General features: G+C 39.4%; 1 protein-coding gene across 4 annotated transcripts in view; it reads left to right on the forward strand.

Moving 5' to 3' along the window:
• Positions 1 to 21,171, forward strand: part of mtss2.S (MTSS I-BAR domain containing 2 S homeolog) — a 55,967-nt gene that overhangs the window by 14,785 nt on the left and 20,011 nt on the right. For 3 of the 4 annotated variants that reach the window (XM_018260634.2, XM_041561263.1, XM_018260635.2), the window contains exons 2-6: positions 15,745 to 15,806; positions 18,551 to 18,624; positions 18,867 to 18,951; positions 19,419 to 19,510; positions 20,617 to 20,691. In XM_018260634.2, the coding sequence (XP_018116123.1) occupies positions 15,745 to 15,806; positions 18,551 to 18,624; positions 18,867 to 18,951; positions 19,419 to 19,510; positions 20,617 to 20,691 (388 nt within the window). Of the gene's footprint in view, positions 1 to 15,744; positions 15,807 to 18,545; positions 18,625 to 18,866; positions 18,952 to 19,418; positions 19,511 to 20,616; positions 20,692 to 21,171 lie in introns of those variants that run through there. The other variant, XM_018260637.1, reaches the window with a different exon arrangement.

Below are 21,171 nucleotides of genomic sequence, written 5' to 3' on the forward strand. Positions count from 1 at the left end.
TCGGCTGCCGATAATATCTCTGCATGTATTGCTGATCGTACGATTTTCAGAGGGAGACTGTCACTAGCTTTTGTCAGACATAACTTTCATACGATTGCTGTCAGGGGCAGAACATCGGCTGATCTGTTCTTTTGTACTTTATTTGATCGGAATGGTTAGTGGCAGGTCGGGAGATGGGAAAGTCCGATCGTACGATGATTCGTACGATCGGATCTTTGGGTCTATGGTCAGCTTTAGAAAGGTGGCCATTTGATCATTGTATACAACTGAATACAGCTCTATACTTGTGTCTCATTTTTAATAACAGGCAGTGATGGCTGCAAGCTGTTTTAGCTCTACTCCAGCTATACTATTTTTGCCTAATGAAATACTCTATGCCTTCCCCAGCCCAATAAAAACGAAAAAAGCATATGAAAAAAGCATAGGATTCAGCGCTGTGAAATATGTTGGTGCTCTAAAAATACATGTTAATTATAATAAATAATAATGAATTTGAGTTAGAAGAAGATAACCTGCCCATGTACCATTTACCAAGATTGTGGTGGACAACACAAATCTTCAGAGAAACAAGCTCCATACCTTTAGTCTACTAGAAGATCATGCAAACATTAATTAAACTCAATAGGCTATTTTTCTTCCATTAAAGATTAACTATATTTTAGTTGGGATCAAGTAGAAGCTACTGTTTTATTATTACAGAGAAAAGTAAATTGTTTTTAGAAATTTGGTCTATAGGAGATGGACATTCTCTAATTCAGTGCTTTTTGGTTAATGGGGTTCTAGACAACAGTTACCTGTACTATCAAAGCAAGAATACAATACATTGCAAGCATGTGAATGTTATCATCATATAAATGTATTATTTAATACATTTATATGATGATAACATTCAGATGCATTGTCCATAATAAATTGCGGTTAGCACTGGTTACAATAGTTAACTTCTCTTAACCATCCCATACACATACCAATAATAACTGACAACACTGCCATTCTAGATTGAGCCATTAGCTTATTGGCTTATGTATGAGGAGAAACTGAAGGCTTGCTCTGCTGATATTTGGCTGAGAATCTGCCAGATATAAGTAAAACCCTATTGAAGCTCACCTGCATAGGATGTTATCAAATTCTGATTGTTTGTCTTGGTTGGACAGTTAGGCCAATGCCAGACATAGGGGGTCTGCGTTTCTGTGTAGGCTGAGATTCCGCTCCTCTGCTACTTGATGTGCCTGCACCTGGAGATATTCCTTCGGCCTGTCTGTTAGAATTCTTATTAGGAAAGCCAAGGACAGGCTAAACAAATATTATATTGGTCCTTTACAAAATACTATTGTAATGTAAATAATCTGAATTGTCCCTGTGGACAAGAAAATGGGAAAAAGAATTAGGGCTTTCCTTAACAAGAGAGTAGAGAAAGTATTTAAACCAAATACTAAGGGGGTATTTATTAAAATTCCTTTTTTTCTCATTTTTATTTTAAAATTTTTTGATCAAACTCCCAACCATGAATGGCCTTATTTACAAAAAAATCCAAACCAAAACAGCATGTGCAGGAAAAGTCACAAAAAAAATCAGACGACAATTCAAATTGTGCAACTTTTTCTAATTTGTTGCTCAAAAACCACCACTTTTTTGGATTGTCGCACAAAAACCAACATGAAAATTCCCAAAACCATCGAAGATCATGAAGGCAGGAAACATCTTTTAGTTGTAAAAGGGACATCTGACTTCTACATGACCCCGACAGGTTTTAGCTGGAGTATATTCTAGGGATGCACCGAATCCTTGGTGAAAGATTCTGCCGAATACCAAAACCGAATCCTAATTTGCATATGCAAATTAGGGGCAGGAAAGGAAAAAGTGTAAAAAATTCTTCTTTTGTGTTGAAAAGTCACGTGATTTCCCTACCCGCCCCTAATTTACATATGCAAATTAGGATTCGGTTTGGTATTCGGTCGAATCTTTCACCAAGGATTCGGGTATTCGGCCGAATCCCAAATGGATTCAGATTCGGTCGGCGAGGCACAAGGCCAGGCACAAGGATTCGGCCAAATCCGAATCCTGCTGAAAAAGGCCGAATCCCGAACCGAATCCTGGATTCGGTGCATCCCTAGTATTTTCAGATTTGAATTTGTCGCAGTTTTGTCACATAATAAATCACAAAAATGTTGCACTTTTTTTCCCTGCAACTTTTTCAGATTTTTTTAGACAAAAAGCCTGACCAAATACTAGGAATATTAATACAAATTACAGTACGAATTACGAATTATACAGTAGAGTGTATTGTACTCAAAACAAGGCTGTATTGAAAACAGATATTGAAGACATTGAAGACAGATATAGAATTATTCTGTTTTTCTGCTTTCTATTTGTGATGCTTTTTTATTTTTATAAATACAGAATAAATGCACCAGAGATCCAACAGGCAATTTTTTTAAACATCAAAATGGTACAGAATAAAACTCTCAAGGCTAAAACATGTGCTGTATGCATTTCCCCACAGTATAGGATCCTTTATATTATTCATCTGCTTTTAATGTGTTCAAAAGACATCAAAAACAGATGACGATCATCCGTGTGAACAAGCCCTGAGACTGTAAAACATGGCCTACATAAAAATAGTGCTGTACCCAAGAGATCTAGTTGGGAGGATGTGAACCAGTAAACAACTGCAGTAAAATCAACAGCCAATCAGAATGAACAGCGTCAAGAAGAATGTCTTGGACTCCCGGACAATGCATAATATAGCCATGTGTGGCTAAAAGTTCCTGTAATATTTCAGGATGCTGCTGTTCACAGTCCTGCCAAGGGGAATGCTACACAAATATCAAATATATGAGATGCAGACTGTGTATATAATGTTTTGCAGTTGAGAAGATTAACCTGTTATATACTTGACATTGCAATGACATAGTTAAAGTTTTAAATGTAAGTAGTTTTACCATATGAATGATGCCAAATGATGCACCTCCTGACTCAAACCCATCTAACTTCTTTGTCACCCCATGTGTTGGGGGTTGCAAAAGGGTGCTTCCTTCCCAAAGTCCCTATTCCCCTTTCCTAAAAACCTGCTGTAGTATAAATTAACACCTGTTTGATTCTGAATTCACTCAAGGGATGAATTGGGAACCAAACTACTATGAGTTGTTTTTTCATCCTGTGCCTCGGTTTTCATTATGTACCAAAAAAAGGTGGGCATTCTGCTTCTTGTCTGCTTGTTTTGGAGAGCATCACTACCCTCTACGGTCACCTTGTTATGAGGGCCTGTCTTTTTACCTTTATAGTGGGAGTCTGTGTAGGTCATTGGGAAAGGTTTATATCGACTAGCCGATACCATCCCAATCCCGGCAGGATTTTTAAACCTGTAAACTTGGTTTGAAGAGGTTAAATCGTTAGCTATATTCTGTGTATGACCAGCTTTAGTTTTGCTTTCCAGGCCAGAACACTGCTTTTCTCACTCTAGATTTATTTGGCACAGTGGGCAGTCATAGGTTATGCCCTAGTGAACAAAATATCAAGACATGAGAATATTATTATTAAGAGCTGGCAAATGGTCCTAGACCAAGGCCTTCAATGGATAATGCAGAAGGTGTAGGACAGGTTGATCCATGTTGTATATCATCCGTTGTTTTCTATAAGAGCTTTTGGAAACTTTACTTATGTCAGCAATGGTCACCCTTTTTGTTGGACAAATTGTGTTTTAACAGTTGTGTAAGTTCGGGTTTCTGAAATATTGATGCTGACATTTCGCTGTGCCAATATTTGTCTGAGAAACTGAGCTGAGCTTGTTTCTTTGTGAAATAAAAGGCTAAGAGTGAATTTAAATGGATTAAATACACTTTAAGGAATATGGAATGCATGCTCAAGAAAGTTCTGTAGTTACATGAAAGTGCTCATGATCGGATCCATTTACTAGGTGCCAACCTGTTTTTAGGAATAAACAATCTGTGAATGATTTTCATCTGCATAATAATACAAATGAATGATTGCTAAAGAAGTAGAAAAATTCACTGGCACACGTGACAAATGCAAGCAGGGCCACTAACGAATTTTCGCCTGCGTCAGCTTCGCAGAGCTCGCATCAGTCCATCAGGTGCAAATTCCTACGACTACACCAATTCACTAATATGCAGAGTTTAGTCCTGGGCGCCGAACACTGGTGACCTTTCAAGAGTGTTAATTTGGCAGTGCGAGCATTTCTTAGTGAAGATGCGCTAGCGTTCGTTTCTGCCTAGTGAAAATTCACTAGTGATCTTGCGCTTAGGTCAATTTGCATACGGCGGGTAATTTAAAGTTGTATGGAGGTCTTTATTATAAATGTTGGTGCAAATGCTTGAAGTTACCACTTTTTATTACTCATGAGCCCACTGTAAAATGAATGTTCCATATGTTATGAAATGTCTGGAGAAAAGCGGTTACCCAAAAAAAGTTTAAGTTAGGACTTTTACAGGCAATCCTGCTAAAAAAAAGGAAAAGTCACCAGCGTTTTTTGAACTGCATTTTCAGCACACAGGATATGATGTAAGTGACAGAAGATTGAGGAAGATCTAGATGCTTGTAAGCACTTTGCCTGGTCTGAGGTGGCGAAGTCAAATCTGGCAAAAGGTTCAGTAAAATCCGCACTTTGCAGAGTAACGACCTTTCGCCATAGTGAAAAGTCGCCTGGCGATAGAGTGCAAACAAACGCTAGCGACGGTCTCTTTCACCAGTGAATTGACGCCTGCGCCTGTTATTGAATAGGCAATGTCCCTGCGGATGGTAACACTGGCGAATTGTTTCTAGCGTTAGCCACTTCGTCCTTTAGTGAATCTGCCCCTTTGTCGGTTGCTAAAGAAACCTGATCCGGCAGGCAGCCGCTCAAGAGAGGGAGTCACAGCTTAGGAGAAACTAGATTCAAGAAATATAAATGGGCCAGATATGCTTAATTTTTTTTTCATTTCAGTTGGGTAAGTGTACCAGTGTACACATTAGGAGCAAATTTAGCCTATTCTTACAGGGAAATATTCCAGATTCCTCAGATTAGTCAGATGACACTTGTACACCTTGATTTGTAAATAGTCCCACAGATTATTGGCTGGTTTGAAATCAAGGCTTTGACTGAACTATCATAGGATATTAGGACCCCTCAGTTTATGGTACCTCCGACTCAAGCAAGCTGCTGTGTAACCACGGGGGCAGCCATTCAAGCTGGAAAAAAGGAGAAAAGGCACAGGTTACATAGCAGATAATAGATAAAACACCATTGCACCACTGACTGGGTTTATCTGTAATGTAACCTGTGCCTTTTCTCACTTTTTCCATCTTGAATGGCTGCCCCCATGGCTACATAGCAGCTTGTTTATATAAACTATAGTAGAGTTTCTGAAGCAAACACACAACTTTTGCCACAGCAGGGCAGCAGTATATTATATTTGTATTACTTTGATACACTTTTTGCATTACTGTTCCTTTAATATACTAATGTACTGTATTTTCCATGTTGATTGAAAGAAGTTAAATATGCAACATACAAGGCATTTTATCAATGCTCAGAATTTTAAAGCTACCGTATATGAAGATGGTGTCTGCTTTTTGGAAGAAATATAATAACTACTAGCTAGGAAGCTGCCAACATGAATGAGAATACTGCTCAAGTTTGGGTCCTATGTCATTTTTTTAAACCTATGTCATTGTGGCCTAGTTTATGTATTATAGAAACTACAAACATTCCTTAGACCTAAAAATTAAACAAAAGACAAAAATGAAAACAATAACGCATATTTTTTGTTTTTAACAAGAGGCTATAATACAAGGTAATATCATTAGCGTATATAAAAATCTGAAACAAATTTACCAGTTCAAAAATATAAACCACGTCCTTTTGTAATTATAAATCAAGATCAAATTTAAACTACATAAACCTACCCCAGCCAGATAAAAAAAGTAAAGCTGATGTTGAGATTTTTAAAAGATCAGATCCTCATGGTGAGACCACTATCTTCTCAGAACAATCGTACGAATTGACCATCAACTAAAAAGACCAATTTGCCAGGAAAACAAAGGGGAGCTGCCTGCTTGGCCCTGCAAACATACATAGATTGCACTGGGACCGACAAAGATTTTTTGACCTGGCCGATCAATTTCCTGACAGATGTCGGCCGAAAAATTGTAAGATAATTTCGAAGGATTGGTTGGACTTCGCTAAAATTGGTTGTACGGCAAGAAGAATTGCCGCGTCTATGGGGAGCTTTACTGTTACTGTTTGCAAATAGCTCAGTTGCAATTGTCTCTGTTTATTCCACACAATAAAGACACATTGAGGTGTCAACTCAGTGAGTGGAACTTTGCCCAAAAGGTTACATGAATTTTAGAGATACAATTAATTTTTCAGGGAGCACCCAGTGACGTAACTACCGGGGGAGCAGGGGGTGCGATTGGGCCAGGGTCCGCACCCCCTCAGGGTCCCCCGGCAGCTCACGAGCCACTCTGTTCTGCGGCCGTTTCCAGCCATATGGAGGGGGCGGGGCCCAGCTGCACGTCCCGCGCCAGGGCCCGCCCCACTCTAGTTACGTCTCTGGGAGCACCAACAGATGAAAGGCATGGTGGGGCCCTTAGTGCTCTAGCACTGGAGTCAGGCAGGGCATTTCATAAAAAGGGCACACTATTATACAATAATACATACCTCTCAATTGTTCTTCTTTTTGCAGGAGAGTCTTGACTTTTGTGTCCCCGCACAGTCCTGGATTGTTAAAGTCCCATTTCTCAGCAATCCCTGCCAAGAGCCTCGCAAAATGAGACTGTAACATGGTTCCTCTCTCATTAAAATGTCTGGCAAGCTAAAGCCACCTGGACATGAGCTGCGTTCAATGGGGGAATTGGTTACTGAGCTCTGAAAGTGGCTTGGTGGGCAGACAGACAGCTGGATTCCACAGGCTGTACCTGTCATGAAATGCTTGGGCCACAATTGTGTGCCTCAAGGGAGCCACACACTTGGCTTATCATGAAATACTGTGTCCCACTGTGCTTGTTATGAAATTGACGTAGGTCCACATACTGTGCTGTCATGAAATGTGGGGTGAAATACACTATATGCATGTGTAATTCAGATTACCCCCGATATAGCCATGCCCGTTAGTGGCATATCGGGGAAAGATCGGCTCGTTTGGCGATGTCGCCAAACGAGCGGATCTTTTCGTCTATGGCCACCTTTATATATATCTGGTGCTCAAACATTATTCTGAGATGATGCAAGGCTTGCCTTAATAACAGTGCCCACAAAATGGCTCCTGCCTGCTTGTTATAATTATGAATTCCCAGACTGAACGAAACAAGATTCAAATAATTTATACAGTGTAATTAAAGTTCATTTTGCTTGACTGATGTGATAATTTTGAATTTTTTTTTTTTTTGGGTGATGGGTCCACTTTAAAACATGGAGTAAACACTGTAGTCTATATTTCTATTATCAAATAATCATTGGATTAGCCTTTCAGCAAAATGGGCATTCTTTCTTATCTCAAGAGAGCAGTTGTGGGTAGGGGAGGAAAGTGATTTATTGTACAGAGATTAAGAAACAGAAGCTAGCACTGAAACTATAATTAAGGGACCAGTAACTCTAAAAACTGGTAGTTTATATGTATTAAAATGTAATGCAATGTTTTCCTTTACTGGCACAAACTATTTTTATTGTACAACACTGCAGAATATGTTGTCTATAAATACAGTACATGTTATTATTAATAATAATAATAATTTGTAGGTGCTGCTGTTTAAGGCTACTGGTACATACAGCATTGTCTCTGCTGGTCTTAAAGGACCTAATTAATAAATTAATTTCAATAAATACATTTTCAAGGTACGCAAGCGGGGCCAGAGGGCGTGTTGTGGCTGCGGAGAGGTGGCCTGAGGTGTCTTTGCCGCTGAGGCGGGTGGGGCCTGGGGGTGCGGGGATTCTACTGAAGCAGGAGCCCTGGAGGGCCTGGGACCCTTTTTCTGAGCCTGAGTACTGGTACTAATATGTTGGTATGTTTAATATATTTACCAGCACTGGGCAAGATGTTTTGCTAGTTTAGCGATGGCTCCTCCATAGGGGCGTAACTACTGGGGGAGCAGAGGGTGCAATTGCACCAGGGTCCGTCTGAGATCGCACCACAGTGTGGTGGTAAGGAAGCCGTGCTTCTTTGCACATCCTGCTCCCGGCCTGCAAGCGATTAGTTCTGTTACTACTCTTTCAGGTTTTCTTATATATGTAGCAGCTGTGTCCTGCTTTTTGGATATTTGGAAAAGGCCACCCTAACACTTTAATGGACACTGCCGTATGACATTGCCATAGTAGAAAAGAATTCTGCATAACTGGTTTCTGTATACTAGATCCTGTTCCTTATTAAAAATTAAAAATGGAAAATTATAAGGGTTTACTGATATACCAAGAAAATGCATTATTTAACCTTTCCTGCCAATGACGTTGGTTCTGCATCATTGGTAAGGAAGGTTAAGGTTATGCTTCAGAACCTAAATGACTTTAAGCCAAGGAAAGGTGTGGTAGGAAAAGCCTCATGGCTGTACCATTTTACATATTAAGACGTTTTGTAGTGAGTGTATTTTTGGCTTCCCCGCTGACTATTCCTGCAAAAATTGTTTGAATTATTTCCTCTGTAAGTATCTGTATACCCAGTTTCCTTCTATACAATGCTTCTGTAAAACGGATTTCTCTCTCCAGCTGTATTTGTATCTAATTAGTTATTTGCATAAAATATCTTCTCAGACCCGCCCACCCCCCCAATCTGCACAGGGAGTCAGGGATTTAACCCATCACACACATGATTCAAAGGAATTTCCTCTGTACAGGATCCCTACAGCCATTCATCTGCAAATGCATCCAGTGCCAGCAACTTATGAATGGCCAGTTCTCTTGCACAAATGGAATAATAACATACTTCCTCTCCCAGTGACCTAGTTTTTGTGCAGCTGTCCTCTTGTGATCCCTTGAAGGTCAGAAGGGGCATCTTCAATGTAACATCCCATACCGTCACTGAAAGTCAAAATATAAATAGGGAGTAATATGTTAAAGGCTAGTGGCAGGATTATATTGTTCCAGTAGATGTTCCACCAATTAATCAAATACTTGGAGTCAGAAATAGCGAGGCTGCGCCTTATGAGTCAGAATGATTATTCATGTGCCTGTCAGATGGGAGTGTGGCTTTGAATGCAAGCCATGTTCTGAGGCTGAGTGAACTGTGCAACTAAGCAGCGTAAACCATGGAAATCTGTTATGCACAATGTTGCGCTACATTTCTATGTACTACTGTGGGTTCGATTTGAAATGAATGCACTTTATTAAAACTTGGTATAAATGGAATATCGATTTGGGTGCGCAGTATGGGTTCTTATATGAAAGAAATAGACTGACCTTAAGGGCTGAACTCCACGAGCGCATTTGTAGGACGATGTCGGATCGACAAAACGCATCCTACAAGTCGGATGCTCTCTTGTGGGTTAAAATATAATGGGACTGATACAAAAATCGAATGCAAAAACTACATGCAAAATTTTCCATCTGACACGACTTGACTATCAGATGTGAATGCTGCGATAAGATAAAAACGGATGCTGTCGGAAAGACTTTTTTTTCTCATTGAAATATATTCTGATCAAAATCAATAGTAGTTCTACCCTGAATGTAGTGTTGTATAAAAAGTTGTTCCTACAATGGTGTAGGTATTGTGCTCTCCAGAAACTATTTAATTTGATTTTGCTCATGAATTGCTGTTGTAGTTCCAGTCCTGAGCTGCATACATCAAAATGATAAAGCCATAAGCCATCGCATAACAACTGCTCACTGCAGAGAAGTGCTTGCCTGTCTCGAATGTCCATAGGCTTTCATTTTCCCACAAGCTCAGAAATACCGGGAAACTCTGAATTTCTCTCACTAAGTATTGGGAGCTGTACACACACGGAAGAATATTATAGCTTGGAGAAAGGACAGGGTTTTGTGGTTCACAAAACAGGCTGTTAGATTGACTTTTAGGGCTCTTACACAGGGGCGTTTGTTTGTGCGCTCCACTACGCTGCACTTTCCTCCGTTCAGCCGCAGGGGAGCACAGGAGTAGATGCACTGAATTATTGTCAATGGGGCTGTACTCACACAGACGCATGTAATCGCCAAACGCAGGTTAGGACGCAGCATGTTGCATTTTACCTGCGTTAGGTGCATAAATGAGTATGAGTGAGTGTGAGTACTGCCCCAATCAGTGCATCTACTCCTGTGCTCCCCTGCAACTGAATGGAGGAAAGTGCCACGCTGGGGAGTGCACAAACAAACGCCCGTGTGTAAGAGCCCTAAATAGGTTGTTCACCTTGAAACTAATTTTTAGTATGACATTGAAACAATTTTTTTCAGGCACTCAAAATAATTCACTCAAAATAATAATCCACTCAAAATAATTTGAGGACCAATTTCAATGTTTTGTTCCACGTGAAATGAGCATCAAAACACAGGGGGAGGCAAAGTGCTCCTAATTGTACTGTGTTCCACTGCCCTAAGAAATTATTCATAACGCCTATCTACGACTGTGATACTAAATGAAAGGGTTTTGCTTCAAAATATGCTAAAGAAGTAATCAGAATTATCTATAGTACATTTGCTCACTTTCCTTGCTAGAGACACAGCAGGAAGGGTGTGTAAAGTGTTGCTTCAGGTAATGTTCACTGTTTTAATTATTTAATTATCCAACCAGAGGAATCTACTAGGTTTATCAGTTATATAGTGAATAAAGTACCCCCTCTTGCAAACTATGAGGATATTAGAAGTTACCTCGGAGTTTCATTACCTGTATAAAAACACACGGCCTTCGGCCTCGTGTTTTTATATGGTCATGGAACTCCTCATTAACTTATAATATCCTTATAATACACAAAAGCCATGAATATCCTGTAAATTCTATCCTTATAAACGGTGAGTTCTGATGTCATCAGTTATAAACGGTGAGTTCTGATGTCATTTCTGTCACATGACTCAATGAAATTTGTGTATTATAATAAATAAAGTACCCCCAGTTGTAAAATATGAGGATATTAGAAGTTACCTCGGAGTTCCATGACCTGTATAAAAACACTCGGCCTTCAGCCTCGTGTTTTTATATGGTCATGAAACTCCTCGGTAACTTATAATATCCTTATATTTTACAAGAGGGGGTACTTTATTCACTATATATTTTACAAGAGGGGGTACTTTATTCACTATATAACTGATAAACCTAGTAGATTCCTCTGGTTGGATGAATATACAGTGAATCAGTAAAATACATAATCTAATAGTCATTGCTGGTGAGCATTTTTTCATTTTTTGGGGGGGGGGGCTGGGTGGTTTACCAGTTGACAAAACAATAGTTTTCTACATTCGTTTGCTAAGATCTATCTCCCTCCCCTCTGGGGACATTTCTTATGGGATACCCGGGGGAGGAGTCTATCTCAGTCCCTATTGCCCTATTTCTGGTTCCCTATCTAAGGAACATTGCCTTTGGGATATAGTCCCTTCTATGATTCATTGGTGGAGCCCAAAGCTGCACATTATAGGTATCCATAATCTGTCTTTCTTTCCTAGATACTATTACAGCATCTAGTTACCCCTTACTAGTCCTGATTAATGATGGCTCCACAGGAGCCCTGGCCCACGCCTCTGGCAGAATCTTGAAGCCATATGGCTCAGGCAATATATATTATAGCACACTGCCAAAAAGCTCCCTAGGCAGAGGCCCTCAGGTGCTAAAATATATATTTATATATAAATAGGGCCCTGACTGCAATGGTGCAGTTAACAACTATGTTAGTAAATTAGTTTCAGGTATCAGAAGGTCCAACAGGTTAGTTATATTGCTCTCCCTAAAAAGTTCCAGCCAGGTTTGGAGCTAGAGTAGGTAGGATGAATAAATGATGATGAATAAAGAAGGAATCTTTTAGAGAAAGTAGCAATACACACGAAGCATATTTTATACATTATGGGGCCTGTTATCCAGAATGATTGGGACATGGGGTTTTCCTGATAAGGGGTTTTCTGGTAATTTGAATCTCCATATCGGATCCCATACCTGTACTATATCTGCATTTAACCATCAGCATCTTCAAAAAGTAATAGGACTGCCTGCCTTGCATCCAACTTTGCTTTTGTGTACTGAGTAAATTCATTTATCTTAATCTGAACTCAAGATGCATAAATGCATGCACATTTGTATAAATTTAACTTGGTGTTTATCTTGGTATCTTTTTCTACCTCAAATGTATTCGAACTAGCCATAAAAAAGCGGACTGGACTAAAAAAAACTTCCCAAAACAGCCCCTGCTGTCTCCTATCGACTTGAATAGGAAGGTACCAGTACTGATGCTTCCAGGCAACCCATGTGTTATCAGCAAGATAAGCGTCTCATTAGGTTGAAGATATTTTTAGTTCCATAATGTTTAGTTAAGTGTTCTGCTGTGTGGCAATTATTCATTCTTTAAAGAAAAAATGCAAACAAAACCCCTAACATACTGATAATCTGAAGACATTACTGTAAATGTCAAATAAATGAGTGACCCATCTGATGTGTACACTAGAAATGGTAGGCTAATGAATTGAGCTTGTTACTATAATTGCATTAAGCCTGCCCCTTGTATTAATCTGCCCTTTCTTTGTCTTTATATAAACACATGCATCTTATTTCTTGGCAGTTTTTTCTATTTTAATATTTACCATGTAGCAGAACTATAGCAAGGTGTTGGTAGCTCAGCCAGATTATTTGCTTACTCTAAGCTGCTAAGAAATTCTCCAGATTCCTATGTTATTCTGTTGCTTTTAATCTTTGTAATTCTCTTTGCTAGATAAATACATTTTAAAGACTTTATTAATTTGCAGTTTAACCATTTAGTTGCAAGCTGCACAGTATGACTGAGTGGCAAAAATATCCATTCTGCTAGAATATACAGTAAAACCAGATTTCATGTTTCCCAGTTTACTGTGTTAAAACATTGTACCTACTGTATAGCGATATATTAATACAGTATATATGTATAGAATATGTAAATAATTGAAATGGTTTACAGAAGAGATAGGTCTGTCACGACAGAAGTGTTGAACCCTAGTCTAATGGCCCCCATAGACGCGACGATTCTTCTTTGCGAAACGACCGATTTCAGCGCAGCCCGACCGATTCGTCAAATTATCGTGCGGTTAGTGGGATTCAAACGATCGTACATCTTACGATTTTTCGTCCGACATCTGCCAGGAAATTGATCGGCCAGGTTAAAAAATCTTTGTCGGTCCCAGTACAATCTATGGATGTTTGCAGGGCCAAGCAGGCAGCTCCCCTTTGTTTTCCTGGTAAATTGGTCGTTTTAGTTGATGGACAGTTCGAACGTTCGTACGATGGTTCTCAGAAGATCTTGGTCTCACGATGTGGATTGGATCTGTTGAAAATCTGTACATCTATGGCCAGCTTAAGATGAACATTATCTTTGTGTGCCATTATAAATGAAGGCTTACTGAGATTTACATTTGCAATAGGCCTTCTGTGACAACTCAACCTGGTGGTTTAGTGTGGATGCGACAGGGACGCCCGACATGTCCGTATCTTCCTGCGCTGTCCCTGCAAATTCGCCTTTCTTCTGGGTTGCGCGTTCGTCTGTTTCCGGTTATATCCGGAAAGCGCTGAACGTGACTTCATCAGCTGGCACGAAATTCAAATATTTAAAGGGCTTGCTGTGTGTATCTCAATGCCCAACGTAAAGGTCTATTCATTAGTTCCTGGGTTCGATTATCTGTATTTCTACTTGTGTTTGACCCTGCCTGTTTCTTAACCAAGTCTTGTCTGCTGCTTGTTTGATCTCTGCCTGTGTTTGACCATTCTCTCAGCTCCTGTTAAGTCTCTGGTATTTTGACCTAGCCTGTGACCCCGATTAAACCTCTGAACTCCTGTTTTGTACTGCGCTGCCCATTTGGTGTATTGACCCGGCCTGTGACCTTGATTACGCTCCTGTCTCCTGTTATTGTACTGCTCTGCTCATCTGTTATATTAACCCGGCCGGTAACCCCGACTAAGTTCCTTGTTCTCCGATTCAGTATAACGTGCGGTTCCCTTGCTTGCCCAGAACTTTCTCCTGGATCCTCTCATATTAAGACCTGGCTGCACACGAGTAGCGGAGGGCTTCTCCGGAAGTGAAAGGTGGTTGTTAAAGGCAGAAGCTGAGCTGTGACCGGGACCTTGGGGTTTGTTCTTGGTTCCGAATACCAATCGTAATACCTTCCTTTAATGACACTGGTAATGTCCCCTGACATAATGTTTCTGTATCACAACCTTTCCTCAAAGCAAACCTACTGAGCAGGGTGTCTTTGCCTCCTGTGAATATATTAGATCACTTATGTAGCCTCTTTTCATCTCCCAACACCACCTGAAACAACTGACACCTCTAAGCCTGAACTAACCACTTACCCTGTTGACGCAGGAGTCGTAAGTAGCAGGGAGTTGTGCCAAAGCTGAAAGCAGTAGGCACTAATAGGTACTTATGTGTGAGTCCTGCACATTGCTCCGAACGTCATAATAAAGTAGTGACTGTAAATAATGAAAGAGTATAAAACCTAAAAACATATCTACAATCATTAAAAGAAAAGGAAAAATTAAAACTAAGTAAGCTTTATCAGAAAGGTCTACTGTATATAAACATACCAGTAAACCCTCAAAATAATTTTGCTCTGAGTCCTCTGGCAAAAGAAATAGTGCCAGACCTAGGCGGCAGCCAGCCACCACAGCCATTGCGTACCCTGCATGCGCACTGGAACACAGTTACAATTCAGCAGGGGAGCGCACAGCTTAACAAGGACCATGAATGAGCCGGCGATGAGAGGACAAGGGCACAGACTAGGGGGGTAAGCACACAGAGGAGGTACATGTCTAGCATCCCCAGCATTGCGCCCTCGGCACGTGCATTTTCTGCTTACCCCTAGTTCTGGCCCTGTAAAGAAACACATTTTTTCTTCTATTGTGTATACATGGGATTCTGTATCAGACTTCCTTCTTTCAGCTTAAACTACCAGGGCACGGGCTTGAGCATGCTCAGTTTGCTCCCCCTCTCCCTCCTCCTTCCCCTGCTGTAATCTGAGCTCAGAGCTATGAGTGAACATGGAGAGACTCAGGCAGGAAGTGATGTCCCAACAAGCTAATATGGCAGCTGCTATCCTACACAAACAGATGGAGTGTCTAGAGAAAAGTATAGCTTTCTAGCTTGTATATATAATTATATTCCCTGAATATGATTATTCTGGGGATATTGGTAGAGAAAATCAAACATTGGCTGGGTGTTAGCTGCTTTGCATATGAAATTTGGTGTAAAATGGTTTTGGTTCAAGTTCAATACTTTGTATGTATAATTGATATGTATAAAAAAGATTGTACATATGGGAAATGAAAACAGTGTTATTTTGAGTTGTAAGTTAAACATCTGCGTACAGCAGCCAAATGTACAGGATGTCAAAGTACTTCTATTTCCCTGCAATACATATGGAAAGATCTGTGCCAATAAGTATATAATAAGCAGCAAGGTATAAGAAAGTACAAGGTTCTTCTTACCCAGGGTAAATCTGATAATGTTTTTTTTAACTTGTGTGAAATTATTTTATATAAAGAGATTCATTTATATGAGAAAAGTAAAACTGATGACTATTTCTCAAATGTACAATTGAAATACTTTTAATATGTAAATTATACCTAATGATTCCATTATTTCTGTCTCTTGAAGAATTCTTATCCCATCTGGGAAGATTTTAGTTCAAAAGCCACAAAACTACACTCCCAGCTCAGGTGAGTTTGTTTTTTATGCTATTCTATAGCCCCATGCTCCCTCATATATTGTAATTTATATTGTAATTTATATGTTAAATGGATGCGCCTAATTTTTTTCACATCAGGCAAATCCAAATCCTGCTAAAAGGTTCAGCCAAATTCTGAACCAAGTATAAACACGTATAAACTTAACTTATGTATTCAGATTTGAGAAAAATTAAATGACTTTATCTAAAAACAAAAAAGAAATGGTTCCATTCAGACAACTTGCATGGGTTGCTTCTGCAAACAAATAATCCTTGCACAAATTTTGGGTGGACATGTAGCTATCATCTTAGCCAATTAAGGTATCCCCTTTCTATCGCTTTTATTCTTTTTAAATTTATGCAACATTTTGACTGGCTAACTTATACTACATTTGTACTTTTGTTGTCCTGTTTATACAAAGGAACTCAGTCATGTAAATAAATACAATGGCCAGATGTATACAGTGACTTGCATGTCTTTCCTTTCCTTATTTCTTTTTAAAAATGTTACACTGCTGGGTGAGCCCCCTATAATGATCTATAAGTTGGAACGGTCTGTATGAGCCCACTGTACAGAATGGCCATAGGGTTTGTTAAAGGGTTTGTTCACCATCAAACACTTTTTCAGTTCAGTTTGTTTTAGAATGTTCACCAAAAATAAAGACTTTTTCCAATTACTTTCTATTGTCTACTGGTAACCGTTTTTTCTAATATCGAAGTGAAAAGTTTCATTTTTTTTAACCTTCTAAAGCAGGTCTGGGTGGGGGTCGCCAATTACTGTTCTAAATTGATACATTTAGTTGATACATTTGTTATCTTTGTCCCTGCTGAGCAGAATCCTTGAGTTTCATTACAGGCAGCTGTTAGAATTGATATAATAGTTGCTAATATTCCACAGATACTGCTGAGAAATGTATCAATTAAATGTAGCAAATTGTAACAGTTCAGCTGCTCCTGGTTCACTGAGCTGCCAGACTGAGACATTAGAGACAGGGACATTAAACTTTAAACTTCAATTTTGGGAAACCGGTAAAAAATAAAAGATGCAAAACAATTGAAAAAAGTCTTTGTTCATGGTGAATAATGTGAAAACAACTGAACTGAAAAAAAAAACAACATAAATAATCACAAAGTCTTTATTAAGAAATAACTTACCAAAACTCTGCTTGCGCTCCTCTTCAGAAAAGTAGACACAACGTCGATCCATTGTGCGGTGCTCAATTTCTCCTCCTGGCTATCTCCTATAAGGAAGGCAGGGAGGAGAAATCGACAGATATCTTTTAACCTGGCTGATTGTCCAAAGATCGATCTCTGTGGTGCTAAAAATGTCGGGACTCACACACTCCACACACAGTCCCAAAATTGTACAAATCGAGGATTCGTAGGATCGGATTTTTGCATCTATGGCCAGCTTAAGACTTTTTTAGGATTTTTCCATTGCATTTTAGCATTTCGAATGCTTCTTATCTGACATTCTGCACAACCACAGCTTATATAAACGACATTGTTATATTGTGCTGTCAGGATAGCTGTACCCAACCTGACAGATATAGAATTAATTGGTAAAATAAGCCTAACAGATTGAAACCATTGAAAAATTCATAGTAATCACATTTTGCACAAGGTTTTGCTTGATGTCAAACTCCAGTGCTATGTTTCTCATTGATTTACAGTTCCCACCTTAAGCTTCTCTGTGTTCAGTAGCTGATTGCTAAGATTGAAACACTAACCATCTGCAACATTTCTCAAAGGAAAACGTTATTCTTACCTTTGAAGCTCTGTTTACCTCTTCCTCAGTGTTTTATCCCCAGGCTCCCTTTATATGGGATGTGTTTAATGTTGGATCTGATTTATGCATATTTTCTTTTCAATGTTGGATGTTATATTGTAGTATACATAAATCCTTGCATACAAAATAACTGTCAAACAAAATGAGGCATGCGGTCAATTTGCTTCCAGTATGAACAAAGGACCTGTTTTCTATCCAACAACTACAGGCCAAGTCTCATTTACAGATGGGGTTGATGTTAATTGGACCAAAAAATTAATTTCTCATTTCACGATTTTTTCGGGAATTTTCACCCGAAAACTTCAGGGTATTGCACGAATGCCAGCGCACATCAAAAAATAATTGGGACTTCTCCCATTGACTAATATGCAACCTCGACAGGGCTGAGATGCCGAATTTTCAGATTCAGACTTTTCCATCCTCAGGGTTTCATAAATTCCAAAAAATTTGTGATTTTTTAAAAGTCTGACTTTATTACAAAAAATCACGAATTTTTCGCGATTTTTGCATTCAGATTTTAGTACATAACCCCCCAAGTGTGGGTTGATAGCTCATCAGTTGGTTTGGGTTTATCTGATGATATTCCCAAGGTCCAAACTTTTGATAAACCCAGCCCATGTGGGAAGCCATGATCATTGTTAAATCTGACAAAAGGAATGAATTTGTACAAAGTATGGAATATATAATAAATATAATGACTGGAACATATTTAAGCCTATAGTTTCAGGTCATCTGAACGCATTGCCCCTTCAGTTTCCATAGTCTACCATAGAGAAACTGCATAAGCTTGTATTCCTTCTAGCCACTAGAAAGTGAATGTTGTCCAATGTATTCCTTTTCTGCAGCCTCTTCTCTTCCATCCCTAAGCTTTCCCTTATTCATTTTTCCTTTCACCATCTTTCATTTTTCTACCATTGTGTTCCTTACGTCATTTTCTTCTTCCTCAGGACCACAGTGCTGGCTGCTGTTGCCTTTCTTGATGCCTTCCAGAAAGTAGCTGACATGGCGACCAATACTCGAGGTGAGATTAATGCATCAAAATCCTGCATGCTTCTGTTTAATAAGGAGCCTAGAGATGCATCTACAGTGTATCCTCTCTAACATCTATTGTAAAATATCTCTGGGCTCAAATAATCATAGACAAACAATATATAAAGGTCAGTTAGATAGACAGTAAAAACGAAGGAATATTAGATATGATGAATGCAACCGTAAGAGCCTCTTAAATGCTGCTTGGCAGAAAATACCCATGTTGCTTTGCAGGAGCCACTCGTGATATTGGATCAGCACTGACCCGGATGTGTATGAGACATCGAAGCATAGAGAGCAAGCTAAGGCATTTCACAAAGTAAGGGACTACAGAATCTCTGCAGCAACTTGACTATGCATCTCACCCTCACTAACATCCTACAATTGCTGTCCAAGGTCCCCTTAAATAGATGAACATTTCCTCTCTTCCCATCCAAAACATACTGAGCACACCAAACACCCACTACCTACCTCTACCTAAACCCTACCCCCCCCCAGAAACAACAGTGTGCACCATAATATGGGAACGTTGGTTAATTACCGTATTTAAAACAGATGTCATCACATAAAGATGCGTTTGAAGGTATATTACTGAAATTTGATGTAACCTGATTATATTATCCTGCACCACTGCTTTCCCCCGACTCTGTTGAAAAATGACAACTACTGCTTTCTATTATCCAACATTTGTTATCCTTTGGGCATAAATGTGAACATTTCGGTAAAAAACAATTTTGAAAAGGGGTGTCCAAATGATGGTACTAATAATGTTTCTCTCTTCTGCAGTGCTCTCATGGAGAGTTTAATAAATCCACTTCAGGAACGAATAGAAGATTGGAAAAAGACAGCTAATACACTGGATAAAGAGCATGCCCGAGGTAACACAAGTAGACTCAGCAGGACAGTGTTATCCCCTTTTCTGTACTTGTGTGTCTGCCCCTATGTTGTCAAAGAGAGTAACAGCAATGTCTACATCTTATAAGTTTTCAACTGCTTGTGTCAGTATTACTTAGATTTTAGCATTGTGGCTGATCCAACACACCCCTCACACTCACTGTTCACACTCCTGCCATCTGGAAAAAGGTACTGAAGCATTAGGGCCCTCACTACCAGTCTGTGTAACAGTTTCTTCCCCCAAGCCATAAGGCTCCTGAATACTCAGGGACCGGACAGATCTTTCTCACACTCCATCTGACCTTACTATATACCACAATGTTACACAGCCACTGTATGCCATTGTATAAATAAATAGCCATTGGATACAGTTATTTCCTATGAGTACATCTGCACTTTGTCATGTTCTTTATCATGTTCTACTATCATATCACAATGATACACCCATCATGTCTAACGTTTAGCATTATTTACTTAACATATTACATCTGCTGAGTGTGCACTGTCTTGTCCTGTCCCTGCACTGTGCTGTCCTGTCTTGCAGGAGTTGCATATTTTTGCACTTGCACTTTTTGTCTGTTGTCCGTACATCTATGTTGTGTTGTGTAGCACCATGGTCCTAGAGGAACGTTGTTTCGTTTCACTGTGTCCTGTACAAACGTATATGGATGAAATTACAATAAACTCACTCTTGACTTGACTCTTGAAAAAGTTCCTGTTTTCCAAACCTAACAACTGCTAAAATGTTTTTCAGCTCTTCAATGGCCATTTTCTTCTTTTAGTCTATAACTTATTACAAAGCAATGGCTACAACTGAATTGAATAGTTATAATCATGATCATTAAACATTGCATTGTTATTGAATATGTGGGGACAGCCATTCACAGTATAATGCTGGTGGGACAGTGTTGATTGTACTGCAAGGACGTATTTTCACACTTTCAGTAACTATTAGTTCACTTTAGGACTGAGACAAGCAAAGGTGAGGTTGTCCTGTTTCTAGTACTTATAATACAAAATAATTGCACATTGCAGGAAGGTGTCACACATTATAATCCATTCTTCAAACAGTGTGTCTTTCTCCTTGCAGAATACAAACGGGCACGTCATGAAATCAAGAAGAAATCGTCTGACACTCTGAAGCTGCAGAAGAAAGCGCGCAAAGGTGTGCCCTATATTCACTCACTCTCACCTAAACTCACCAGCCCTCAAATGGGGTCTGTTATCTGAAACCCATTATCCAGAAAGCTCCTAATTACGAAATTGCCATCTCCCATAGACTCCAGTATAACTAAATAATCCAAATTGTAAAAAGGGACTTATTTTTTCTCTGTATTAATAAAACAGTACCTAGTACTTGATCCAAACTAAGATATAATGAATCCTTATGGGAAGCAAAACCAGCCTTTTGGGCTACTATACTTAAATTATGAAGATCCAAATTACAGAGACATCCGTTATCCAGAAAACCACTGGTCCTGAGCATTCTGGATAATAGGTCCCATGTAATTGGACTGCAGTTGCCTTGCACACTAGTTCTGTCTACTGATTAGGCGTTCAAATAATGGCATCCTCCTCTGGTACCCCCCTTTAAAACACAGGACATCATTTCTTCAACTATAATTTAACTTTTTTTAACTGCGTT

The sequence above is a fragment of the Xenopus laevis genome, chromosome 4S (genome assembly GCF_017654675.1).
Source record: "Xenopus laevis strain J_2021 chromosome 4S, Xenopus_laevis_v10.1, whole genome shotgun sequence".
Taxonomy (NCBI): domain Eukaryota; kingdom Metazoa; phylum Chordata; class Amphibia; order Anura; family Pipidae; genus Xenopus; species Xenopus laevis.